This window comes from Coturnix japonica, chromosome 9 (genome assembly GCF_001577835.2).
Source record: "Coturnix japonica isolate 7356 chromosome 9, Coturnix japonica 2.1, whole genome shotgun sequence".
Lineage (NCBI taxonomy): Eukaryota > Metazoa > Chordata > Aves > Galliformes > Phasianidae > Coturnix > Coturnix japonica.
In genome coordinates this window covers 4,273,290-4,296,340 of record NC_029524.1, presented here as the reverse complement: position 1 = coordinate 4,296,340, position 23,051 = coordinate 4,273,290, and the positions used below count along the sequence as shown (strand labels likewise).

The following is a 23,051-nucleotide window of genomic DNA, read 5'->3' as shown; positions in this document are numbered from 1 at the left end:
GTGTTTAAACCTTCCCGTGGCGATTCCAGCGGTCACTAAGCGCAGGAGGAAGGCAGCTCCGAGCTCTGTGACCCGGCACGTCAGTTTCGTGCACAAGGAGCGGGCCGCGGGCACTCCCGCATTATGTAAGGAGCTCCGTGCAGCCGCTGTTTGCGCTCTGTGTACGGCCGCTCCCTGGTAACGCGTCCCGCCCCGTCCCTCGCTCCTCTCCTCATCCCGCCCCGCCATGTCCCCGCTCGGTCCGGCCATGGTCGGCCGCTGACGTCGCCGTCGGCTCCGAGGGGCGGAGCCGCTCCCCCCCATTCCCCCGAGGCGTGATGTAACCTCTGCCCTCCTCGGCCGCCGCGGTCTGAAGGAGGTGACCGGGCAGCGGGGAGCCGTGAGGGGAGAAGGAAGAGGAGGTAGGGGGAGGCGGCGGCGGGAAGCGGCCATGGGAGGGGGGGGGGGGGGAGGGGAGGCCGGCGGGGCAGAGTCGGCGGCGGTGGCGGCCGGCTGTGGAAACATGGTGTCACACGTGAGGCTTATGTAAAGTGAGCGGCGTGCCGAGCAGCCAATGGGAGAGCGGCGCGCCCCGCCCCCGCCCCGCTCCTAAGGTTGCGTCATATAGATCCAGCCAATGGCAGAGCGGGAGGGGCGGGCTCAGGCCGCTCGGTCACGTTTCTGCCTGTATGAAGTCGGTGCCGGGCTGCGCCGCGCCGGGTGGATGCGGGGTGTGCGGTGAGTTGGGGGCTGGGGGGCGATCACTGAGACACGGCGGGGACGGGAGAACGTGGGGGGGTGACCCGGGGCCGTGCGGGGCCGGTGGGCTGCCCCGCTCCCCTCAGTCCGCCGGGCCGAGGTTACGTAACCCCGCGGCCGAGGCTCTCCCGCTGTGGGACCGTGTGTGGGGCTGTGTGTGGGGCCTGCCGGGTGCTGCCCCACAGCCGGCACCGGGCGGTGGCTCTGTGCCCGATCCGCGGGTCTGGAACAGGGAGCGACGGAGGGGGCGGCGGCCCGGAGTGCGGAGCGGTCGTGGGGGGGGCGGCTCCCGGCCCGGCAGCCGAGGGGCGCTGAGGCCCGTTCGGTGCGAACGATCGTAGTGCGTTACCCCGGGCTCCGTTCCGGTGGCTGCGTAGCATAAAGCCGCTGTGAGAGCTCGGTGCTGCGGGACCGGGTGGGTGGGTGCGGGAGTGAGGCTCGGCGCCCCCCCCGCTCCCACTCGTTGCCCTCCCGGTTCTACCCCGGTGCCGCGTGGAGCCGCAGGTGGAGCGGGCAACAGGTCCGGCAGCGGGGGAGCGCCGTGCACTGAGACGGCGGCGGAACGCCTGTTGACATGGGGTGCTCGCTATTACATGTGTGATTACAAAACCGTTTATGTAAGGAGAGTTTCGCGCAAATAACGAGCCGCACGGTAACTGCCAGGCTGACGGTTCACAGCCGGCTTCTCCCGGTGGGTTGGGTAGGATGAGGTCTGCTCTGTGTGCTGTGAGAGCTCATAGAACCACACGGGGTGTCTATAGCAGTTCTGTGGGACTTGCGAAGTGAACTGCTGACATCGTGGTCTGGGCAGACACGGCAACGTGGCTCGAGCGTACCCTGGTAGGGAGCTGTGATAAGTTAGTTGCCTCTTGGCCGTCAGCCACGAAGTTTCTTTCAATTTCTTCTTCGCACGTAATAACTGAAGCCTTGTACTTGTGACACGGAGTAGCCTCCCCTTACATCTGCACAAATGAAGGTGGAAAGGTGGAAATTATGTAACTGTTCCAGCCAGAGGGTTGTGGCCAAGTGTCTTAGTGCAATGAAGAAGTGCTTCAAGTTGCCAGCATTGCCGTAACCATGGAGTGCTTACAGGTGGCAGCTAACGCAAGCTGTCACTTCTCAGAACTGCAGTGAACTTCTGGAGCTCGCTATTGCTTGTTGTTAAGGTTAAATCCACGTGCATCGCTGTTGTAGCAGCAAGTAATATCTACTTATTTTTTTAGTTTTGGTAATGTATATTTGATAAAACCAAAATATGTCAAGCTGTCAGCTAAATGTGTGGTCTTATTCTTTAAATGTCTCAGTGTTCTTTGGACTGTTTGGGGCCATTGAACTTGGTGAAACTCAAACTTTTCCTGCCTTCTGGGTGTCCCAGTGTCTGTTAGTCCATGATCCTGGCCTGGAGCACAGTGCTGCTCATGCACACTGTACAGAGGATCTCACATACAGAACTCAAGAGCAGGGCCTATAACTCAGCTCATGTCAGTGAGAGAGCCCCTGTCACTGTGCTGTAATACCAGGCCCCTTCTTACACTCGTGCACGTTGGCATGCTCTTCTGATTTCTTGTTTCTTACTTTATTTCTGCAAAGTGATGAAGTTTCACTGGAGAAATGGGACAGTGGCTTCTCTTGATCCAAGCCTTGCCATCAGTGCTGTGAGTTGGATGTGGTCCTGAGGTGTGGAGGCCTCATCCCTGGTCTGAGGGGGTGTTCTCAGAGAGGGCCTTTGGCCTGGAATGGAAGAAAACAGTCATATCCTTCAGTTCTGTTGTAGTTTGGGGTGATTAAGGTAGAAGGGAGAATGGTTTGTTAGAGTGGCTGGTAGTCTGCACGAGGTTGGACACTCTGCCCAGTAAGAGAACACAGTCTGTGCTGTAGTTGGCCTTGGTCTAACATGGAATGTGAAGGTTCAAACAGTAGGATTGTGCCTTTTGTGTACTTTTTTCAAGTTCAGCAAGTTTTCTAGATCCATTTGTGATCCAAAGACTGTGGTTTTGCCAACTTCTTTATTTGTCAGTTGCTAAGGTTTGTTGTAGGCTTCCTATATTTATTTTAACACACTAATGCAGTCTGAAAATCCAAGTAATCTTCATTCTTACAGCTTACTCATATTCCTTTTATGTCTCTACAGAGAGTCATAAAGAGACAGCACACTGTGGTAGCTCTCAGTCTAATACCTTTTCCAGACATCTTCAATCATGAAGATTTAAGCTCATAACAGCCTCAGCTTTTCAAATAGACTTATTTGAGCTTCTCTCTGAACAATATAGTTTTATGCTAATAAATTTCCCTTGTGAAAAATCACTTTTTGGTTAAATGAGATTTTTGGTGGAGCTGAGCTGCAGTATGAGAAGGAAGCAAAATGGTTTGAATTGGATTCTAGACTTTTCTTCTCCCTCAGACTTTATTCTGACCGGGAAGTGTTTGCTTTAGATACAGACTGATAAACCAATTTTCTTCTTTCTTCCTGGGTTCTTGCCACACCCCTATTTCTCTAACACTTATATAATATTCAAATGTGCTTTACTGTAGAAAAGTTTGGGCTTGGCACGTGGGCAAGTTAGTGTGGGATGAGGCAGATTTGGTGTATAAAGACACGCAGATTATCACTAATCAAAAGAACAGTAAATTCTGACTAGTTTAGATTGACTGTAGTATTTTATATGGGCCTGCTATCATTGGCCTATGTTAAAAGGGAACGTCATGTTCTTACGAAGGAATTGCGTAATACTTGGCATGGATGTGCTGTAGCCACTGTGTTATACTCATGATGTTACCACATCGTAATCACTGGGTTATCCAGTGTTTCTGAAAAGGAATTTCTCTGTCCAGTCTTGGTTGCGTGGCCTATGATTCCTCTGAGGATGTGTATTACAGACATTTTTAGCTGTGTTATCTTGCTGCATTCATGCTGTCCGCCCTGTTATATCCTATCCCTTTTGTGCAAGTTCTAAACTGCTGAAATATTTATTACGTTAACTTATCTTGTCAAGCTCTGTATCATAAAAATATGTCATGTTAATTATATTACTCTAAACTGCTTTGACTTGTATTTTTGGTGCAGGTAAGTTTGGATGCAGGAAACAGTAGATTTTAAAGTAGTGCCACAGATGGCAGGCTGGATGTGGCTCTGGGCAGCCTGGTCTGGTGGTTGGCAACCCTGCACATAGCAGGGGGATTGAAACTAAATGATCATTGTGGTCCTTTTCAACCCAGGCCATTCTATGCTTTGTGTAGTGTGTAAAGGTGCCTGACTCCTCTCCTGCTTAACAACTGTTGCCTTGGTTATATGATCCCCCCAACACCGCTATGATGGGGGCCAGGATATTCTTCCCACCTGTGCTGTTGGAAGGGAGGCAAACCTTCTGTTTGCTGCTTGTTGCCTGCTGAGGAATGACTGACTCCTCCTTCTGACATGCAGAGACATTTTCTTTTAAGCTGCAGGTTAAATACTTCCTTTTGTGAAGCTTGATTAAATGGCATGGGTGAAAGGAAGGTGGCAGTCAGACACTCCCCTTGTAGGCGAGTGATTTTGGGGTCTGTTGCTGGGAGATCTTGTGACCCAAGGCTACTTCTATGGAACACAGAATGGCAGGAGGCCAAAGGAGTATCGGATGGTTTGTGTATGTCTCCAGTCCCTGCTACTCTGTGGAGCAAGTTTTGTTCATGCTGACAGTGAACTGACAACTTGCTGTGGTAGGGAAGCACACAAACACATGGGAATCCACATGCCTGAGCATATGTAGTGGCTGCTACTCCAGTAAGTGGCTTAGTAGATCACCGGGCATGCTTGTGCTCTACCTGCCAGCAGTGCAGGCATCTGTGCCTCTGCTTGGTGTTTCAAAGGTTATCTTTCAAGTATAGATAGGATTTCTAACTGCCTGTGTTAGGCTGTACCAATCCAGTCCAGCCTTCCACTCGGTCCTCTCTATCTCACTGCATTCCTGAGGGACAGCAGTAGTGCATCAAGTTTGTTGTAAGCTGCACAGGCAGTAGTTCTGAAGTGCATGTTCTTCATCCCTGTCCATGGACACAAGTGAAGCTATGAGACTAATTTATGTGTGTGTGAAAGCTACCATTAGGTAAAGAAAAACTTAGTACAGATGTTTTCAGCTGCTGCTGAAATAGTATGTTACAGTCTTGGAGGAACCCTGATTCCTTTGGCTTGTTTTGGAAGTCTGATTTAAACAATTCACTTTTAGAACACAGTAAGAAATGAGGCTAAATTTACCTCTCTTGAGCTATGTAGTCATGGACTATGGTCTCCCTTTTCCTTCATCTTCTCCTAACAGAAAGCAAAGCTTTACTTGTGGTGGTGAAGCCTTTATCCCTATAAAGGCTTGCCATGCTCTATGCAGGTGAATAAACAGAGAAACAGGGAGCAGCACTCTTGTTTGGCGTACAAGTTTGGAGTACAAGGTTGCTTTGCAGGTTATATGAGCTGACTGATGTTCATCCTGAAAAGATACAATAGTGGGGAAAAGTGTGTTTACATGCTGAGATTAATGGGGAGGTCTGATGTTTTATTTCTAGGTGGTAGTTTTTAATGCTTTTCTTGTAGGCAGAATCACTGGGGATTTCGTTGTATGGGTGTTTCAGACTGTTGTTTAAAATGTTGAACACATGCTATGCTGTATTTCCAAGATCCAGTCCTTAGCTTGTGTGAATAACGTACGTGTTTGCTCTAAATGAAGCTCTAGAAGATGGGATGAGGTGTCTAGGATGTACTTCTAGTAGTACTTCTATTTTCTGTTGATCTCACTTTTTATACTCCTTATTCCTTCCCTCTTTTGTATCTTGGTATGATTTCTGTGCTTGACCTTATTTCATGTACTTTTACATTTCTACTACATTGTTTAATTATACGAAGATCTTAGGTACATAACGCACTTCTTTGCTCTCAATTACAACTCTACTATGGGTTCCTGGGTGACTTGATCTCTGATTTCTCAGTACTAACACATCCAGCTTATAGGACGAGTACATGATGTTTGTTAGGTGGCCGTGCTTTGTGGGATTTATTAACTGTTTGCTGCACAGTTTCCCAGAATGAGACTTTCTGACTGAAGTCTGCAATTAGACATGAACCGTAATGGTATCTGAAGAGCAGCATTCATCTGAAACTTAGGTAAATTTGGGTAAATGTGATGAAATTGAAATACAGTGTTGGAGATGCTTTTATATTTACTTCCATGTGTAACAAAGGTGAAATATATATATAACTGCATGGCAAAGCTTGATCATCCTTTTACTGACAGCACTTTCTTAAATGTATTGTATCTCTTATTTTGCCCCAAAAGGTCAAGAGTTGACTTGTGCAAACTTAAAGGAGTTCTGACTGTTGTCTGGTTTAGGATGTTCTCCGGTCTTCTGCAGAAATGGTTTTCTATTTAGAAAACCAAATGCCTTAAATTTACATTTCATACAAAGCATTTTTGTTCATCTTTGAAAAGCAGGTAAAGCCTGCTGTAACACTGGGAGGAAGTCTAGAAAGTACAAGGGATCAGGTACAGCAGACCACACTTAGCCTCTTCTCAAGAAGTCTTGGAACACACTGCAACAATCCTGTACACTGGAGATATATATATAAATATATATATTTTTACCCTCATGGAAAATGCCCACCCTGTTGGCAGTTAAACTTAGCTCTATGCCATGGCTTCTTGTTCAAGTTTTAAGAAGTAAACTTGAGAACGACAATTTGCTCTGGGGGGGAAAGTGGTAAGTCCAGATCCACTGAGGGTATTTGAACACTAGTGATGAGGTTCACAGCATAAGGAATGCTTACCTGTAAGAAAAGAAAATAATTCCTTCCAGGTGACTGCGTGGTTGCCCTGACTGCTTTTGGGGGTTACATTTGTTGACTGGCTTATGGTTTCAAGAAAGCAAATGATGAATCAGGAGCTGGCCCTGTTCAGTGATCACAGCACAGGTGAGATTGTTTGACCTTCCATGAGGTAAAGTGGCTAAGGTCAACAATGCCCTATTACTGGGCTATTCATAGTAAGACTGAGTTGACTTTGTCCAGTTACCTGAGGCTAACTCTTTCCTATTAGCTACACCATGGAGAAAATAGGGAGCTCTAAAAATATCAAAACTAATTGTAGAACAGGTAGGAAATGAAAGAGTAGAGTTGGTATGGGTGCTTCAGGAATAGAGTTGATTGTTTATATGAGCTTATGTCCATTTAAGATCTGTTTGTCGAGGGCAGATGGATTTTTGTTCTACAGTCTTTGTAACTACTCTTCATCAGTGGAGTTTATGTCTTTGTGGTTGGGCTTGTATTGCATCGTTAAATGGTCTTGATTTATATTTTGTAAATAATTTTTTATTTTTCAAATAAAGCTTATTTTTTTTTTCTTGTTTGTTTTCTAGGAATATATTGATCACCCTTTCATATTTGGAAAGACTGAGCGTGTTCATTAAGGTATCTCATGGTCTCCCTAAGAAATTGATTTTTGTTTTTGCTGTGTCGCATGCTTCCTTTGAGCTGTATCTATCAGAATGCTGCAAATTATGAAGATATTCAGGGTGTTCAATTTTCAAAGATTATAAAAAGTGTATGAAGTATCACTGAGCGCACAGAAATGTCTCTTCTCTGAATTGTTAGGAAACTGAAATTTAGTCTAGTACCCAGTATTTGTAACAAACTGATACTATTCTAATCCCTATTCAAGTAATTAAACATGAGGGGGAAAAGAGTTCAAAGGAGAATGAGGGCAGCAGGTTGTCTATGTTGCAAAGAAAATGTAACAGTGATTCTACTGTAGGTGTGGTCTGATAATGGAATCCTATTCCAAAGAAAGAGGGGAAGGGACAAGAGTTCTTGATAATAACGTAGTATTCTAAGAGAGGTGAAAATAAAACCATGTATTTTGCTGTTAACACTACACTGCTTGATTTTTCCAATAATTAAAAACAGTTGCAAAACTTGACATAAGTTCTTAAAGCTGATAATGTTTCTTTGGTTTCCATACTGCAGGTGTGACTTCATTTCTCTTCAGAAAGTCTGCTTGGTTGGGATCGTGTAATACAGGTGTGTTCCCTAAAACAGGTGGTTTGTTTTTTTTTCCTAATCCTGAAGTTGTCTGTGCTTGCAATAGGCTGATCTCAGTATCAAAGGAAATGTTGCCATAAGCTCTGTATTCTTTGTATACTGTCAGTGCAGACTTTCTGTAGAAAAGAGCTTAGGTAGATGAACTATGTTAGTTCTTTGGGATTTGGGTTTATTCAGTCAATTGCATATTTCCTCTGATTAATCTCTGTGTGTTTTATTATTAGATTTAACTATCTCTCTGAAAATCTTGTTTTGAATGATTTCTATATAGTTTAAGATGAAACTCCTTCTGATAGAGGTCTGTGTTAGCTCTCAGTTAAACTGTAGGAAGGCTCATGATGAGAATTTTAAGTAGTATTTTTCTTATTATCTTCTGAAGTGCATAAGCAGATTTAACTGACATAAGCAATCAAAATGGTTTGTGCACCTATTCTGAACACCCCCTTCAAACCTATACTTTTAAATCCTTTTTTTCCCCTTTGTGAAAATATCATGAAGCTTTTCAAACTCGAGAGTAGCTATGTCCTTTCATAAATAGGCAAATTCTTGTGAATTTCTTGTAGATCTTGATTAGTGAAGGTAGAAACTTCAAGGAAATATGCAGTTCAGGGAGGCAAGTAAGTTGTGAGGAAAGTGGATGAACTGACTTTTAAACCAGGATTTAACTGGTGTTGGAGGACATTCCACATTTTCAGTATTGATGCTAAAGTGACAGTATCTCAAAGTAGCTCTAGTTAAAGCTATTTCTCACGCTTGGTCGGAGATACTGAGCTTATTGTTTAAATCCTGTTTTATCAATATATAATAACGATAGAGGCACAGCCTTTAAAGAACTAACACACACAGATTTGTACTGTAATCTGAGACTTGCAAGACACTTATCAGCTTTGTGGCATTATGCAGAATGGAATATTGTGAATAAATTCTTCCTTAAGCCTGGCCAACACAAACACACTTCTAACTGTTGGTAGATGTGTAATGTTTTAAATGAAGGCATTATTAATGTGGCCGCATGCCAAAACAGTTAGTTTGGGAATTGAACACCATTCCAAACATTCCTTCTGCATATTCAAATGAAATACTTGGTGATGTAATTGTTTAAAGCACAAATGTTGCTTTTTGGAACTTCTCATTTTTATTCTACTTGGTGTTACATGGTGGTCGCCTGTACCAAAGTACTTAGTTTATTGCATCTAATAGAACAGCCTTCATATTTTCTTCTTTCTACAAAATTCCTAGGATCTTTCTGGGGAAAGCGATTTTCTTAAGAAGAATAATAGTTTTGAACTTTGCTAGTACAGGCTTGTGTGTGAACATAAAGAAACACTTGTCTGCTATGGGGGCCATTGAACCCTGGTACAGGTTGCCCAGGGAGGTTGTGTAGTCCATCCTTGGAAATGCTCTAAAGCCATCTGGATATGGTCCTGTGTAACTGGCTTTAGGTGACCCTGCTTAAGCAGGGGATTGGACCAGATTACCAATAGGGACCCCTTCCAACCCTAGCCATTCTGTAACTTGCAGTTTGCATGCTGCCTAGAACAAATGCTTGTAGCAAGCTACAGAGATAAAACTAGGTTTATTAGATCAGATCTTAAAACTGGGTATTCCAAATAAACTTCTTAGCACACTGAGGTTCTGTTAAAAAGATTGGGCATTTTCCTCTGTCTTCTACAGGAGAATTTAGTCCTTTGTGGTTGCATCAGCCTGTGTAGGCCTTAACATACATAGTGTAACACTATATTGGTAGTGAATCAGAAGTCAATGCAGAGATGAGAGGTTATTCAGTGTGAAAGTTCTGTTATTTTCTAGCTTTGTGAAGCCTTACACCAGGATAAAAATGTTATAAATGCATATTTATATCTTAATTCCTCTGCTGGATGACAGTTTCATGTTTAACCAATATTTATCTGCGTAGGAATGGCATAACTGAGCATCTCTCTGGTATCTGTTTGAAGAGGACACTGTTGGGGGGCCCAGGTATTTCTTTTATATTTTATAGTTGTAGAGGTGTCCGGACTCTGTAATGGTCAGAGATTTCCAGTAGAAGAGGATGAGACAAGAGCTGAATCCATGTGGGAGACTCTGGACCTAGGCACTTCATGCTTTTGATGCTAGCTGGGAGGGAGCTTGATAAACATTTTCGCAAACTTTTCATAGGAAAAAACAGGTAAGGAACATACATAACTGTTACAACTATTATTATTTATTATTTTTTTTCATGTAGGGCTTATGCAGAAAACTTGTTCTGTTTTACATCGGTTGCTCTGAGAGTAATGCCTCCTATTTATTTCTATGGAGACTGCAACACATATGAAGAACACAATAATGCTGTTTGATAGAGAAAATTCTCAGCTACAAAACAGTATTTTTGAACATAGACATCACCGTTAGCTGTGCATTTCTGCCAGCAATGAACAAAGCCTACATGCTATGCTTGTAACAACTTGTACCAGTGGAGGTGAGCCATTGTTGCTGTCACCACTGCTGAAATGCACCACCCAACACCTCACTGTGCTCATATCCACTATTTGGTTTCTAGAAATGATCAGGAAAAGTTGATGAATGTCAGTGGGTGTTATCTTTTCTGAATCAAGGAATTCAGTGACAACCCTTTGATTCATACGCGCTTCCACGTCAGACATCATTTTGTCGGACTGACCCTCTGCTGCCATCTGTCACATGGCGACAAAATGTAAATGAATATTGGTGGGAAGGTTCAGCCTCCCCTGCCATACTGCCAACATGTGCCTCTGATGCCATGGGCCAACATAATAAAATAGTAGGCGTTACTTTTGGTGCAGCCCTTTTATTTTAAAACTGGTTTCAGTCATATGCATGCTCACTCATATTTTCAATATGAACTGTGAATTGCATTATTTCAAAGCAAGAGATTTTCAGCCTAAAAGTATACTTGCTCTTAAATTGAGGCTTGAATTTTTTTCACAAAGGAAACAATGCAGATGCAAGTATCTTTGCTTTGGATGCAAGGGCCTGGCCTGATACATAGGCTCATTTCTTCCTGCATAGGTGTTACTGGCACTTGTCTGGCTCTGGATAGAGGCTATGTCTTGCCATATAAATAAAGAGTTCTGCATTTAGGGTATTCTTGAGCTTGAAGGTGAATCTTTATCAACAAATTGTAAACTGTATGCTCTGAATGCTATGAAATCCAGTTCTATGAATTACTTGTGATGTTCTACATGTTAATGCTAACTTTGATTTAAATAGAAAATTCTGGTTTACACCTCATTTATTTCTATGGAAAAAAAAAAACCAAAAAATTTAAATGCTAGTTTGCACAGAAATGAGGAGTCTTCAAAAAACAAGAATCCTGTATTTTCAAGCAGTCTTTCTGGGAATGGTTATTCTATTATTTTCTTCATAGAGCAGTTAGAATAGGAATTTTTTTCCCCATTCCTAGAATGTACCCAATTGTTCTATTGCTGCAAAATGAGGAGTTTGTGGTCTTATTGCTGGTGAAGTTGTACAGCTGGACAAGATGTAAACAAGCATTAATATACTGAGATACAAGCTTTTTTTTTTTTTTTTTCCCTGACTCTTTGCTACTACCAAGCACTCAATTATGGTCTAATTGCACAGGGAGGGTGCATCCATTGTAGGCATTAATTTTCTTCTTTTTTCCCTTAAATTGCGTGATAGGATTAAATCTCTGATAGTTATTTATCATACAGATGAGAAAACATTATCATTTTATAAGGTAATCCTACAGAAGATATGCAGAAAACATTGATTATACCTCCAGTAAGCTAAAATCCTCACCATGAGGAATGCTGCCTATTGATGCTAATACAGTTACAGTCCCTGAGCACTAATGCCTAAATATATTCATAAACTGTGGTGTGCTTCTTGCCTCATTTTTTTAATATTGATAAGTTCATATTAATTGCAAATTTAGTCTCAAGCAAACTGTCAGTCTTTGGATGCTCTCCTCTTACTCAGTTCTTGAATTAATTCATCTTATCCTTAAATGTCTGCACTAGCCTTAACTTTTTTTGGGGGAAAACCAATCTGGAATAAATTATTCTTCAAACATGACCAGGTCTTTGCTGAAATAAGGTTTAGTTTGTGTCGTGGTTTCAGAAGAAGCTTTCTTTCTTTCTGTTCTATAGTCCTGATCCTAGTTCTTTTGTTGAATTGTTGCTTCTTCAAGATTTACCCATAATAGTTTGCATGTTCTTCTGGGACCACTGAAATTCAGACTCTTTCCATTATGTTAGTGTGTGTGATAAGAGCTTCTCTGGCTAATAAGTAGCTGGAAGACATTTTCTGCACATCCACCATAACCTTTCTGCTCAGTGAAAATGCGTTGCCTTCTTCATTCAGACTGCTAGTTTCCAGCAGACTGACCATAGGGTGCTTTTTCTGCTCTAGAAGAGAAGAGCTTTTGTGAGCCAATTACCTTAAAATCAAATCTAACTGGTGCCAATTTAAGACTGAGTTTTTATTCTCAGAATCCAAACGTAACCTTGCTTCAGAAATTTAGAGAGATGTAGCAGAAAGTTAAGAAAATGAACAGCGCTAATCTATCTCAAGATCAGACCTATCAGGGCTCTTCCTTTATTTCCCAATGTCAGTCTGTACATGGTTACTGTACTGGATGTGATATGCAGTTAACTTCTTCAAGCTGGCCTATCTGGGGAGGATTTCAGACTAGGAAAGCATGCTTGCTCTTCCCTTTTCATTTTGGTTTGGTTATTTACTGGATATTTATTCAAGCCTTTAATTGGAATGGATGTGTGCAATTTATTATGGCCCTTTGAGATTAGTTTCAACATTAATTAATCTCTCTGGGCTGGGTGACCCTCTGTATTCCTGAAGTGTTTGCTTGCTGCCTGTGTATGCATGCAGATGTTCCCCTTAAGATTTTCCACTGTCTGAGAGTGAGGTCTAGCTAGATGCAGCAGCCTATTCATATCCCGCTCCACAAGTGACACAAGTTACTAGCAGGTACACTTGTAACTGTAAGACAGCAATATCCTTTAACTCTTCTTAAGTTTCTCTGTGTGAAACAATTCATCTAAGAGTCAATACTCTTTTCTTGCATGTTTCAGTTCTGTAATTTATAAGGCTAAAGTTGTTTTCTTAGTCCAGAAAACAGCTGTTAGAGCTACTGAAGTGTAACTTGTTGCCTGTATGCTGCTATTCAGTGCAGCACCGTAACAGGATGTCCATGCAGTCTGACTGAGCAGACCTGAGATTAGATGAGAAAAAGCTAAGTAATCTTTTTGGGGAAAAAATGTTTTTTATTCACTTTTTATAGAAACATATAGAAAGAGAAAATACATCACCATTGCTGAAAGCTTAAATATATGTCCCTAAATTGTACTTCATCTTTCAAATGAAAACAGATATCTTGCATATTTCTGTGGCCAAAGGAGGAGAAGTGCAGTTTTTTCTTCTGAAAAATTTGAAATAAATGTAGAATGTCTGGAAAAACAGCAATTAAAAGGGTAAGAAAATAGTTTCAATGCTTTTTCTGTGGGAGGGAAGTGGAATCATGGTGTGTTTTAAATGTTTATTAAGTGAAAGCTTTCTGTTAAAGGCTACACAAAAAATATTAAAAACATGTTCAAAAGCAAATTGTTGCAATTAATACTAACAGAGGTCACAACAAAACTTTCTTGCAGCCTTCTTTTATTGCCTTTGTTATTCCAGAGGGGCTTATTAGTCAAGAATTGTAATCTTGAATATTCTAAAGGAAGAAGAGGAGGGAACAAACATGATTCTTAAGACAACTTGTTTTCTTCCTGTTCCATTGCATGGTCAGGGAATCTTAGCTTATAACCTGCAGTATTGTTATCTGTCGGTTGTTAAACTAGATGGAGAGGTGGTTCAGATTAAGCTTCTTTATTTTGTACATAAAGTTGAACTATACAAAGCATTTCTCCTTTAGGTAGTCTGTTATTCATTAAATTCCCTATATTCTCTGTATTATAATTTGCTTTAAAAGCAGGGTTTTTTGTTTTGCTTTAAGTTTACCTTTCTAAACAGTGCTGGGCCTTTTATCCCCTGAATTGGTAGTAATCAATGGCTAAAATTATCTTCAGGCTTTTTTGTATCATAATATTTTTTTTGTTGATAAATAAATTGTTTTATGCTTTGTTTCTCTCCTTCCCTCATCCTGCTTACCTATGTGACTTCTGTACAGAGCAGGTAGAGAGAGAATTCTGCTGATAGAGAATTGATCTTAAAAGCAAGACTGCATAGTTAATAATAATTAAAGTCCATACATAGCTAGGTATCACCTGATGCATCAATTGAATCTTTCTGTTTTCCAAGGTAAACTAAAAGCCAGAAAAATAGTTTCATTGAACATAAAATATTCTTTACCAGCTACTGTCCAAATCCAGGCAGTAAATCTATCAAAAATTGTGACAACTACAAACAACGGAATATTTAAACTTCTAAAGAGTTCATGTTTATTCCACTTCCTCTTTTTCTGAGTTTTTACTAGAAGGTAAATACTTCTTTAATAAAAATGTTGTTAGGATTGCAATTATATTTAACTTAAACTGTTCACTACTGAAATGCTGAGTACATTAACTTTAAATATAACTTTTAATTACAGTTTGTCAGCAAAGGTAGACAAGAAAATAGTTTTGCTTTTGTTCTTCCTTCCCTTCTTCCTCAGATTTGTGGGTCTGTACTTCCAGACAGAATCTTTACAGACAGAAAATTCTGAATATGGCTTGACTTGATCTTGGCAGTGTTTCTAATGAGTGTCCCGTGGACTGTATCGAGGTCAGGGGGTTCTACTCTAGCACTGAGGAGCAGAACCCTGAGCAGCAAGCTGATATCAGTGAAAACATTTCTTCATTGTTCTCTTTAAAAGAGCAACAGAAAATGAGTGAGTTTTCTGGACTTGCAAGTAACCATAGCCAGATGATTGCTGAAGATTCTGAAATTCAGCCAAAACCTGAACACTCTCCTGAAGTTCTTCAGGAAGATATTGAGATGAGCAGTGGATCCAGTGGAAATGACTTCAGTGGAAATGAGACAAATGAAAACTACTCCAGTGGACATGATTCTCATGGCCATGAGTCTGATGAAAATGGGAAAGATTCAGCGATGCTTATGGAATCTTCAGACTGTCACAAAAGGTAGTAGTTAGTATTGAATTAAGTTCACTTTTTTTCTCACAGAAGGCTTCTACCATTTGAATCTAATTTGAATTACTTTATCAAATGCAGTGCTTCATAGGGCAAACTTAATCTATGTGTTTGCTTTTTTCCTCATCATTGCTTCTTTGGCTTTATGTATGTATTCTTTTGGTAAACCAACTCCTGTAATTGCATAGTAAAAAGTGTCAGTCTGTTCTTAATAGAGTGGATCTGTGCTATTTTCCATCTTTGAAGTAAAAGCACAGGGCACAGAGGAAATACAGAGAAAGAGGTACTTTCTTAAATGTGTAGCAGGTATAGTGTCCATACTTGTTGTACTAAGTAGACTCTTAAAGTTTGACTTTTGTTCTAGACAATCATAACTAAGCAACTGTAAAACTAAAATGAAATAACTTTTAAGTTTGCTAATCTTAATCTCTTTGCCTTTCCTTGTTTTAGTTCAAGCTCAAATGCATTTAGTCTGATGATTGCAAACTCTGAACACAATCAGTCTAGCAGTGGATGCAGGTAAATGTACATATATTTTCAGTAATTTGCTTGTATGTGATAACAGATGCTGAAAACTAAATAAGTTGGGTGGTTGTTGATGTTGTTTTGTGTGTTGATGTTGCTTTGGCTAAAATTGAAGTACACATAGGAGATGATGTCCTGTCTTTGATTCTCTTCCTTTCTGCAATCAGCAGCATGTCCTCCTAACCACCTGATCAAACTAGAGATTTTTGTAGCTGTTCCGCACAAGTTGTGTGATGACTTGCAAAGTTTCTTAGCCTTTATTTTGACTTGGTAGTTTAGCCTCTGTTTTATTTTTGTGGTTCACTTCAAGTGTGGATTTTTTATTTTATTTTATTTTTTGAGACTTTTCTTGGATTTTTCTGCTCTTCAGATTTTAGTCTGAAGCCCTTGCCTGGAAACGGCCCAGTAATATTTTAAAATTGGAGTTCACCCATTGAGTTGGATATGTTTTGGTGTCCAGCAGGCATACAGTTCTGCCTGTCCTGTTTTCCATTCACCAGGATTCAAGCCTTAAGTCTATAAAGACAGACTAACATCAGCTGCAGGAATGCAGTATGAACTTTGCTTCTGATCTTGATAGCCTTGAGAAACCTGGTGTCATTGAAGGCTCCAATTTAGACACTTCAGAGTGCCCTGCTGCAATTGAAGATTTTTTGTTGCTTGTTTGTTTTAAGTCAGCCTTTGATCAGGAGACCAAAACCTGATCTTTGGCAGATGAAGCTGGGCAGCTTTAGCATACTGATGTTAAGATCCCCATACGTATCTACCTACCTGAAAGTTTTCTGCCTGCTACAGATCCTGAAGACGAAAATGAAAAATATTCCTTTGCATCATTTGGTGTGTGCTGAACATAGTGCCTGACTTGTGGACACAAGGAAATCATGTTCCTTGCTTTATCTTTGTGTGGAAATCGTGTTCTGGAGTTCACTTTTTAGCTCAACATCAAGAACAGAGTGAACCAAAAGCATTTCTTAATTTTCCTTTCCTGTTGACTCAATTTTCTTGTTCTTTAAACAAAAGCAGCAATCTTCATTAGTAACTCTTTGCTCAGTAATCCAGATGGTACAGTATTTCCCCCACTGCCAGTCACAGTTGCATTCAGAGCATATTCTGATCATCTTTGGTCTTTTTGGAATGGGAAAATGATGACCTCAGTTGACTGAGCATGCCTAGAGATGGCCTTGAAAGAGATGCCTACAATAGGCTGATAAGCTGTAGGTTTAGCTTTTGATTCAGAGTCTAGTGGGCTTTGGATTCAGTGTTTGTACCATGTACCTTTTGGACTGTGCGCATAAAGCAAATGGAAAGTTCTTATTTTTGTAGAATTTGCTGATTCTGTATTCTGCTAGTCAAACCTTCCCTGTGGCTGGCTACTGATGCTGCAGCTCTTCAGAAAAACGTTTTTGAATTTCATAACTGATTTCCCGAGGAGGTCAGCCTTCTGCTTTTGTTACTGCTAGAGGCTAATTTGGAAAAGTTTTTCTGGCAGAAGTGTTCTTGACCACCTCTATGAAGCAGGCCCAGAGAGTACAAAAACAGCAGTATGCTTTGTTATTTCACATTCTCTCCCTTTCTCTTCCTCCTTGCTGTTAGCATAGACTGTTCTTCTATTGCAAAGGCCCTGGTAGACTGCATCAATCTAATACTGTCAAGCCATACTGTACATGTGATTTTAGTGTATAGGTGAATATTAAGTTTCCCAAGGGCGTACGATATTCTCTTATCCTTTGCCTTTATTTCTCAGTATAAAATAGCCAGTGAGTAACTGTACTATATGCTTATCATAGTGTTATGGTGCAGTGAGTACTATGGTCATATATTCTAGTGCCAGCAGCTTTTTTTTTTTTTTACCTTTTAAGCATTGAGGGTGAAGTATACCCGAAACCTGTCAGATGAGTTGATCTACCTGAAGAACTTCTTAAATTTCTCAGGGAAAAAAGGAAAATCTGAAATCCTCTTGAAAGTTTCCTGGAAGTTGAGGACACTTACTGAATACTTCAGTAAGGGTAGTGCAGTTGCCAATAAAGCTGTTTCTACAGCCATCCTTAGGGTAACTCTATAGAGTGTGCCAGCCATGGCAGTTGTTTGGTAGTAGAAGACCTTCCTTTTCATAAGAACAGACTGATTTTTGGGGAGACTTAAGAAAAGGTCTGAAATCCTCTAAATTGTTGCGATTAATTAATTTTTAAAATTTCTTTCAATGACAAAGATGAGGTGATTTTTTTTTAAACTGTTTCCTGCCCACTTGTCACCCATCTTTGTCATCCTCTCCATCCCTTCTCTTCCCTTCTTTTCCTTTTTGATTTTTATCATCACTCTTAAATAATGATAACAGGGATTGCAAAGGAAGGCAATTTTCTAGCGTTAGCACTGATTATTGCTGTAGCTTGACCTTCTGCATTGAGACAACACTTTTGAGCATGCTCCTGAGAAATGTTAATATCTGTCTCCAGCTGCCTCCTCTGATTCTTCACCCTTCATATTTACAAAGCCTTCCTTATGTTACTTAATGTATTGCCATGCTTAACTGGAATACATTGTTCCAAGCATTTCTCCATTTGTTTTGTTAACTTGATGCTCTCCCACTGCCATTCCCTTTTCAGGGACCTTTCCTATGAGAACCTGCTCGAACAGGAGGTGAAGACTTGAGTGGACCTCCTGCTTCTCTACTTTGAAGTCCATGAACATTTCTGAGAGTTTGAATTTTAAAGGAACTAAGGGATATACCACAAAAAATATATACATATAAAAAGGGGAAGGGAGACTGGTGCAAAAAAAAGTTCACTGGTGCTTGGGTGTATATATGTATATAGATAGACTGTTTCACATACAGGCAGTCTATATTTTACAATAAGATTTCTGGTTGTGGTAAATTTTCCATTTGAGGCCATTGTATCTAATTTAAGAATTACTATAAGTTTTGAATGTTGATGCTAAGTAATAGAAAAGTTTAACGTGTGCAAATTTGAGTGTGTGATGATTGTCAGTGTATTGAGTTTCTGTGAGGATGATGCATTACTCCGAGCATCCAAGTAACTTTTTATTATTTGTCTTTAATCTTACAGCAGTGAGCAGTCTACTAAAGCCAAAACACAAAAGGAATTGTTGAAGACATTACAAGAGCTGAAAGCTCACCTTCCTGCTGAAAAGAGAATTAAAGGCAAATCTAGTGTCCTAACAACATTGAAATATGCCCTTAAAAGCATTAAACAAGTTAAAGGTAATCAAGTATGATACTGCTTAAATAAAACTGATCTGGGTAAAATTAAATATTTAAATAGGAATTTAAATGATTGTCTCTATAAAGCAAGGCTTATTATGTTTCAGAACCTCAGTAAGCAAGAATTTGCATGGTCTTCTCATTTATTGACCTTTAACACAGGTTTGCTTGGGAGTTAAAGCAGCTTTGCCAGATGCTTGGCATTTTACTGGTATTTGTTGTAAATTTGTTTGCAAAGTTGTGATTTATCTTCAAATTTCTGAAACTGTCAAACAAAACCAAAATATAATACGATGTGTATATGAATATGCCAAAATGGATAAAAGTGCATGGATTACTGATGAGGAAATTCCACTGTGGAAGAACTCATTTGGAAGAGTACCTGGACTTTCCAACTGCCCATTCTGTGTTTGTGCTAGAAAAAATCAATTTATTCCAGGCTGTCTACATGCTAATGTGATTTTTACTTCTGAATATAAATTGTTTAATGTTCTTAATGTAGCCAATGAGGAATATTACCAATTGTTGATGATTAATGAATCCCAGCCTTCTGGACTCAATGTGTCATCTTATACAGTGGAAGAAGTTGAGACTATAACCTCAGAATACATCATGAAAAATGCAGTGAGTATGCTGAGACAATTACACAGTGTGTATGTAAAACGTTTTTTGGAGGAGGAATTCTCAAGCATGCCTCCTTTACATAAGGTAGAAGCTGATGACTAGGCCAAATAATCTGAAGCTGGCTGTTGCCTTCCAGTGAGTGTGAAGGAGAAACTTTTTTTTTTTCCTCTGTGAGTTAAGAGGGAAATAAATAGCTTCAACACTTGGTCATATGAATTGTGCCTCATGTTTAGGGGCAATGGTGTGATATATCTGAATATCCATGTGATGTAATGCACTGTGAAATGTGTAAAATAATTAGTTTTCTTAGGATGCTTAAGGGATGCACTTAGAGTATATCTCATTACAAAGCTTAGTATAGAGACATAGTGAATCATTTGAGCTGCCAGTTGTGTAGGATCTGAGATGCTTTAACTGTTATTTGTGTTTATGTGACTAAAAAGTGACCAAACTCTTTGAATTTGTGTGATGCTGAGTCCTCTGCTGTGGTATCTGTGGTCTCTGCAGCTGGCACAAGCTTACTCTGTGATCCAGTGGTACTGTCTTCTCCTTTAGATAAGAGCAGCTATGGTGATCAATGTAGGTTTTTAGAAATGGTCAGAATGATTATTTTATTTTCCCATAATAATCCTAGAACACTAGAAATGGGAAGTCAACAATAAGTACACCCAAACTTAGAGTGCTTTCCACTATCTTTTTCCCAAAGCCTCCTTCTGAATCTTACGTAGTCCCAAAATTAATAAAATAATGGGTAGGTAGAGGATGTTCCCTAGTTTGAGGTCTTATTTTTCTGTTGAACCTATGAATAACAAAGTTGCCCAGAATGTGAAACAAATAGAGTACTCTAGAGTGCAACTTGAACAAGGTATCAATTGATCCAAAGCACAAGTTTATAAATACAGTGTTCTGACGACAGTTCTTAGGCTTGTGTGTGGTAACAGTGGATAGGGCACTAAAGTTTATGACGCAGAGAACTCTTCTGTGTTGAGCACAAATACAACAAGAAATAATACAAGTGAAGTTTGTATATGTTTGGGGCTTTTTCCCCACCTGTCTACTCGTTATTTTTACCAATTGGTTTAGAGCACTTTTTTCATTATGTAGTGGATGAACAAACTAACATAAACAACTCTTCACAAAGCAGCTGTGTCTCATAAATGTCAAATATGGCTGTAACGCACATATTATTGTGAAAGCAATTCACGTAGTTTTAAGCTGTTCCATAAATAGATGTGGTTTAACTGTCTTTTCTATTTCCTTTTTATTTCAAACTTAATACTTTTATCTTGGTGTCTTGTTTTATCTTATTGTTTAAACAATAAATACATCGAAGAATGTATTTTAAACTGCCTAATATTGAGGTTTTTCTTCTTAGGATATGTTTGCTGTTGCTGTTTCTTTAATTACTGGGAAAATTGTCTACATCTCTGATCAAGCTGCTTCTATTCTGCGCTGCAAGAGGAGTTACTTTAAAAATGCCAAATTTGTGGAGTTATTGGCACCACAGGATGTCAGTGTTTTCTATACTTCTACCACCCCATACAGACTGCCATCTTGGAATATTTGCAGCAGAGCTGGTGAGTGGTCCCAAGAGCAGATATTTCTCTGTTCTTCAGTCATGCTCTTTTTTTGAAATATCCTTTTATCCTTTCCTATCACTTCATGAGGGTATAGCACACATGCATTACTAGAACTTCTCTGAACAATACAGCATGTATAACATGCCTTTATATATCAGAAAAGCCTGTTTGTTACCTAAAAGTCTTCTGATAGCTATTATTCATTGGTTCCTGGGCTGCTCTCATCCAACTGATGATTGGAATTAAAATGGGCATTCATGCTGAAAGTGGATTTGTCTTCCACAATTTTCTTGCAATCAAATGACCAGAGGTTTGGGGTTTTTTAATTGTATTTATTTATTTATTTAGATAAAACAAAGATAATATTCTGCCTTCTTATTTCTAAAATGGTTATGATTTGTATACTGGCCACCTTAATTACTATATAGAAAGATGTATTGCAGCTAATATCATTAAGCACTTAGCAAATATAATTTGTGTATCTGTTCTTTTAGCCATAGGAAAATGATGTCAGACATGTTAATATTGAAGGGTTAGATCTCTTAAGTCACTTAGTATTTGTAAGAGGGTTGTTTTACTTGTGCAGTGACAGCTGTTAGGAACTGAAAGATAGCTGCCAACTATTTTAAGCAAACACTTGTATTTCAGGTTCTGCTCTAAATGTTTGAAATTCCAATCCCTGTAGACTAAGTCTACAAAGTTAAGTCAGAATGCAAACCGTATTAAATTTGAGGAAACAATTAAGAACAAAGTAATTTGTACACTAAATAGATCAGAAAGGACCTTTTGAAGTCTCTGGCCCAACCGGTGGCCCAAAAAAGGTTCAGTTTTACCCATTTGATCCTGATTGTTCATGTTCCTCACCTACATAACTTACTGATTTTTTTTTTCTTTCTGTAGTTTTTTTAATGTTCATGTATAGTTTCGTGTATCAGAAATGCTGTTTAAATAGAACTATGTACCTTATGTACCAACATCCGCATCTTATTTTATTAATGGAAATATTGCACAGTGAGGTCTTTGAAAGACTGGGGTGTGCCTTGCAAATCAGTCTGTGGCCACTTTTTCAAAAGGAGGGAAGGAGACTTCAAAGGAGAAGGGAGGAAAGCTGTGAGAGATGCCTGTGTTTGCTGGGCAGGTGGAGGTTGGCAAATGTATTTGATGCTCTGACTGTCCTTTCTAGGAAAGAAGTCCAGCCTGGGGGTGGTCATGGAAACTCACTTTTTTGGTCAATGCTGTAAGTTAGTGAAAAAGTTGATAAGTGAACAGTTCAGACCAAAGAACTGTTTAGATATGTTTGTGCCATAAGGTTTACTAAACAAGCAGCTGTGATTCACATGCCAGTCTCAGAAAAGCATAAAATCAAAGACTTTTGGGAACCTAAAACATTTGGAGGGATACAGGCTACATCTGTTTTATAGTTATTGCATTAAACATCATAATGTTGTAGTAATTTGTAACTTTTTATAAAATGTTTAATAATTCTAGAGTCTTCCACCCAGGATTGCATGGAAGAGAAATCTTTTTTCTGTCGCATCAGGTAAGACAAAGTTGTAACAGACTCAGTGTTATGAAACCATGCATTACAAAGTATCTGACCTTTATGAGAATCACATAGTTTAAAGTTTCTTATTATTCCATAATGTGAACGTAAGGCCAAGCACATGCTTGTCATCTAGCTGTTGCTGAAGCTATGCAGAAGCTGAAGCTACTGCTAAGTGGTTTCAGGAAGTTACACCTTAGAAGTTAATCAGTGTGAATATTGACCTTTGTACCCTAAATAGTGCTGATACGGTATCTTTCACAGCTGTGGAGAAAGCCTTCATTTCATGTTAGTTGAACTGTTGTGCTCAGCACCTGCTACAGATTCTTTCATTCTGTAAGAGTAATGGCGAATTATATTTATCTCAAATGCCCAGTAAAGATAGATGAGGGTAACTTTCTTTCTTGTAGTCAATAGATGCTACAGTTCTTTTGGTTTTCTTTTTGCTATCTGTTGCCTCTCAGGTCTCACATTTTCCAGAAATGCTACTAATTACTTAATTACTTCTGGATTAAATAAATACCTGATAATTAAGGTATTAGTATATTTTAAACAAACTCCAAATAGTTGGAGTGGGTGTTTTTGTAGATGCCTTTGCTTCCAAATAACACTGATACCAGCAGCTTTTACTTTA

The 23,051-nt window shown here is 39.9% G+C and overlaps 1 protein-coding gene across 9 annotated transcripts in view; it reads left to right on the top strand.

The window, feature by feature from the left end:
- The first annotated feature begins 272 nt into the window (after positions 1-272).
- The window catches only part of PER2 (period circadian regulator 2), a 39,768-nt gene continuing 16,989 nt past the window's right edge, over positions 273-23,051 (top strand). Inside the window, exons 1-12 of one of the 9 annotated variants that reach the window (XM_015871192.2) lie at positions 619-717; positions 7,114-7,165; positions 7,721-7,774; positions 9,801-9,962; positions 13,165-13,266; positions 14,649-14,916; positions 15,376-15,444; positions 18,054-18,087; positions 18,516-18,670; positions 19,173-19,294; positions 20,670-20,871; positions 22,363-22,414. In XM_015871192.2, the coding sequence (XP_015726678.1) occupies positions 18,065-18,087; positions 18,516-18,670; positions 19,173-19,294; positions 20,670-20,871; positions 22,363-22,414 (554 nt within the window). In that variant the 5' untranslated portion in view covers positions 619-717; positions 7,114-7,165; positions 7,721-7,774; ... (3 more) ...; positions 15,376-15,444; positions 18,054-18,064. 9 annotated transcript variants of the gene reach the window in all.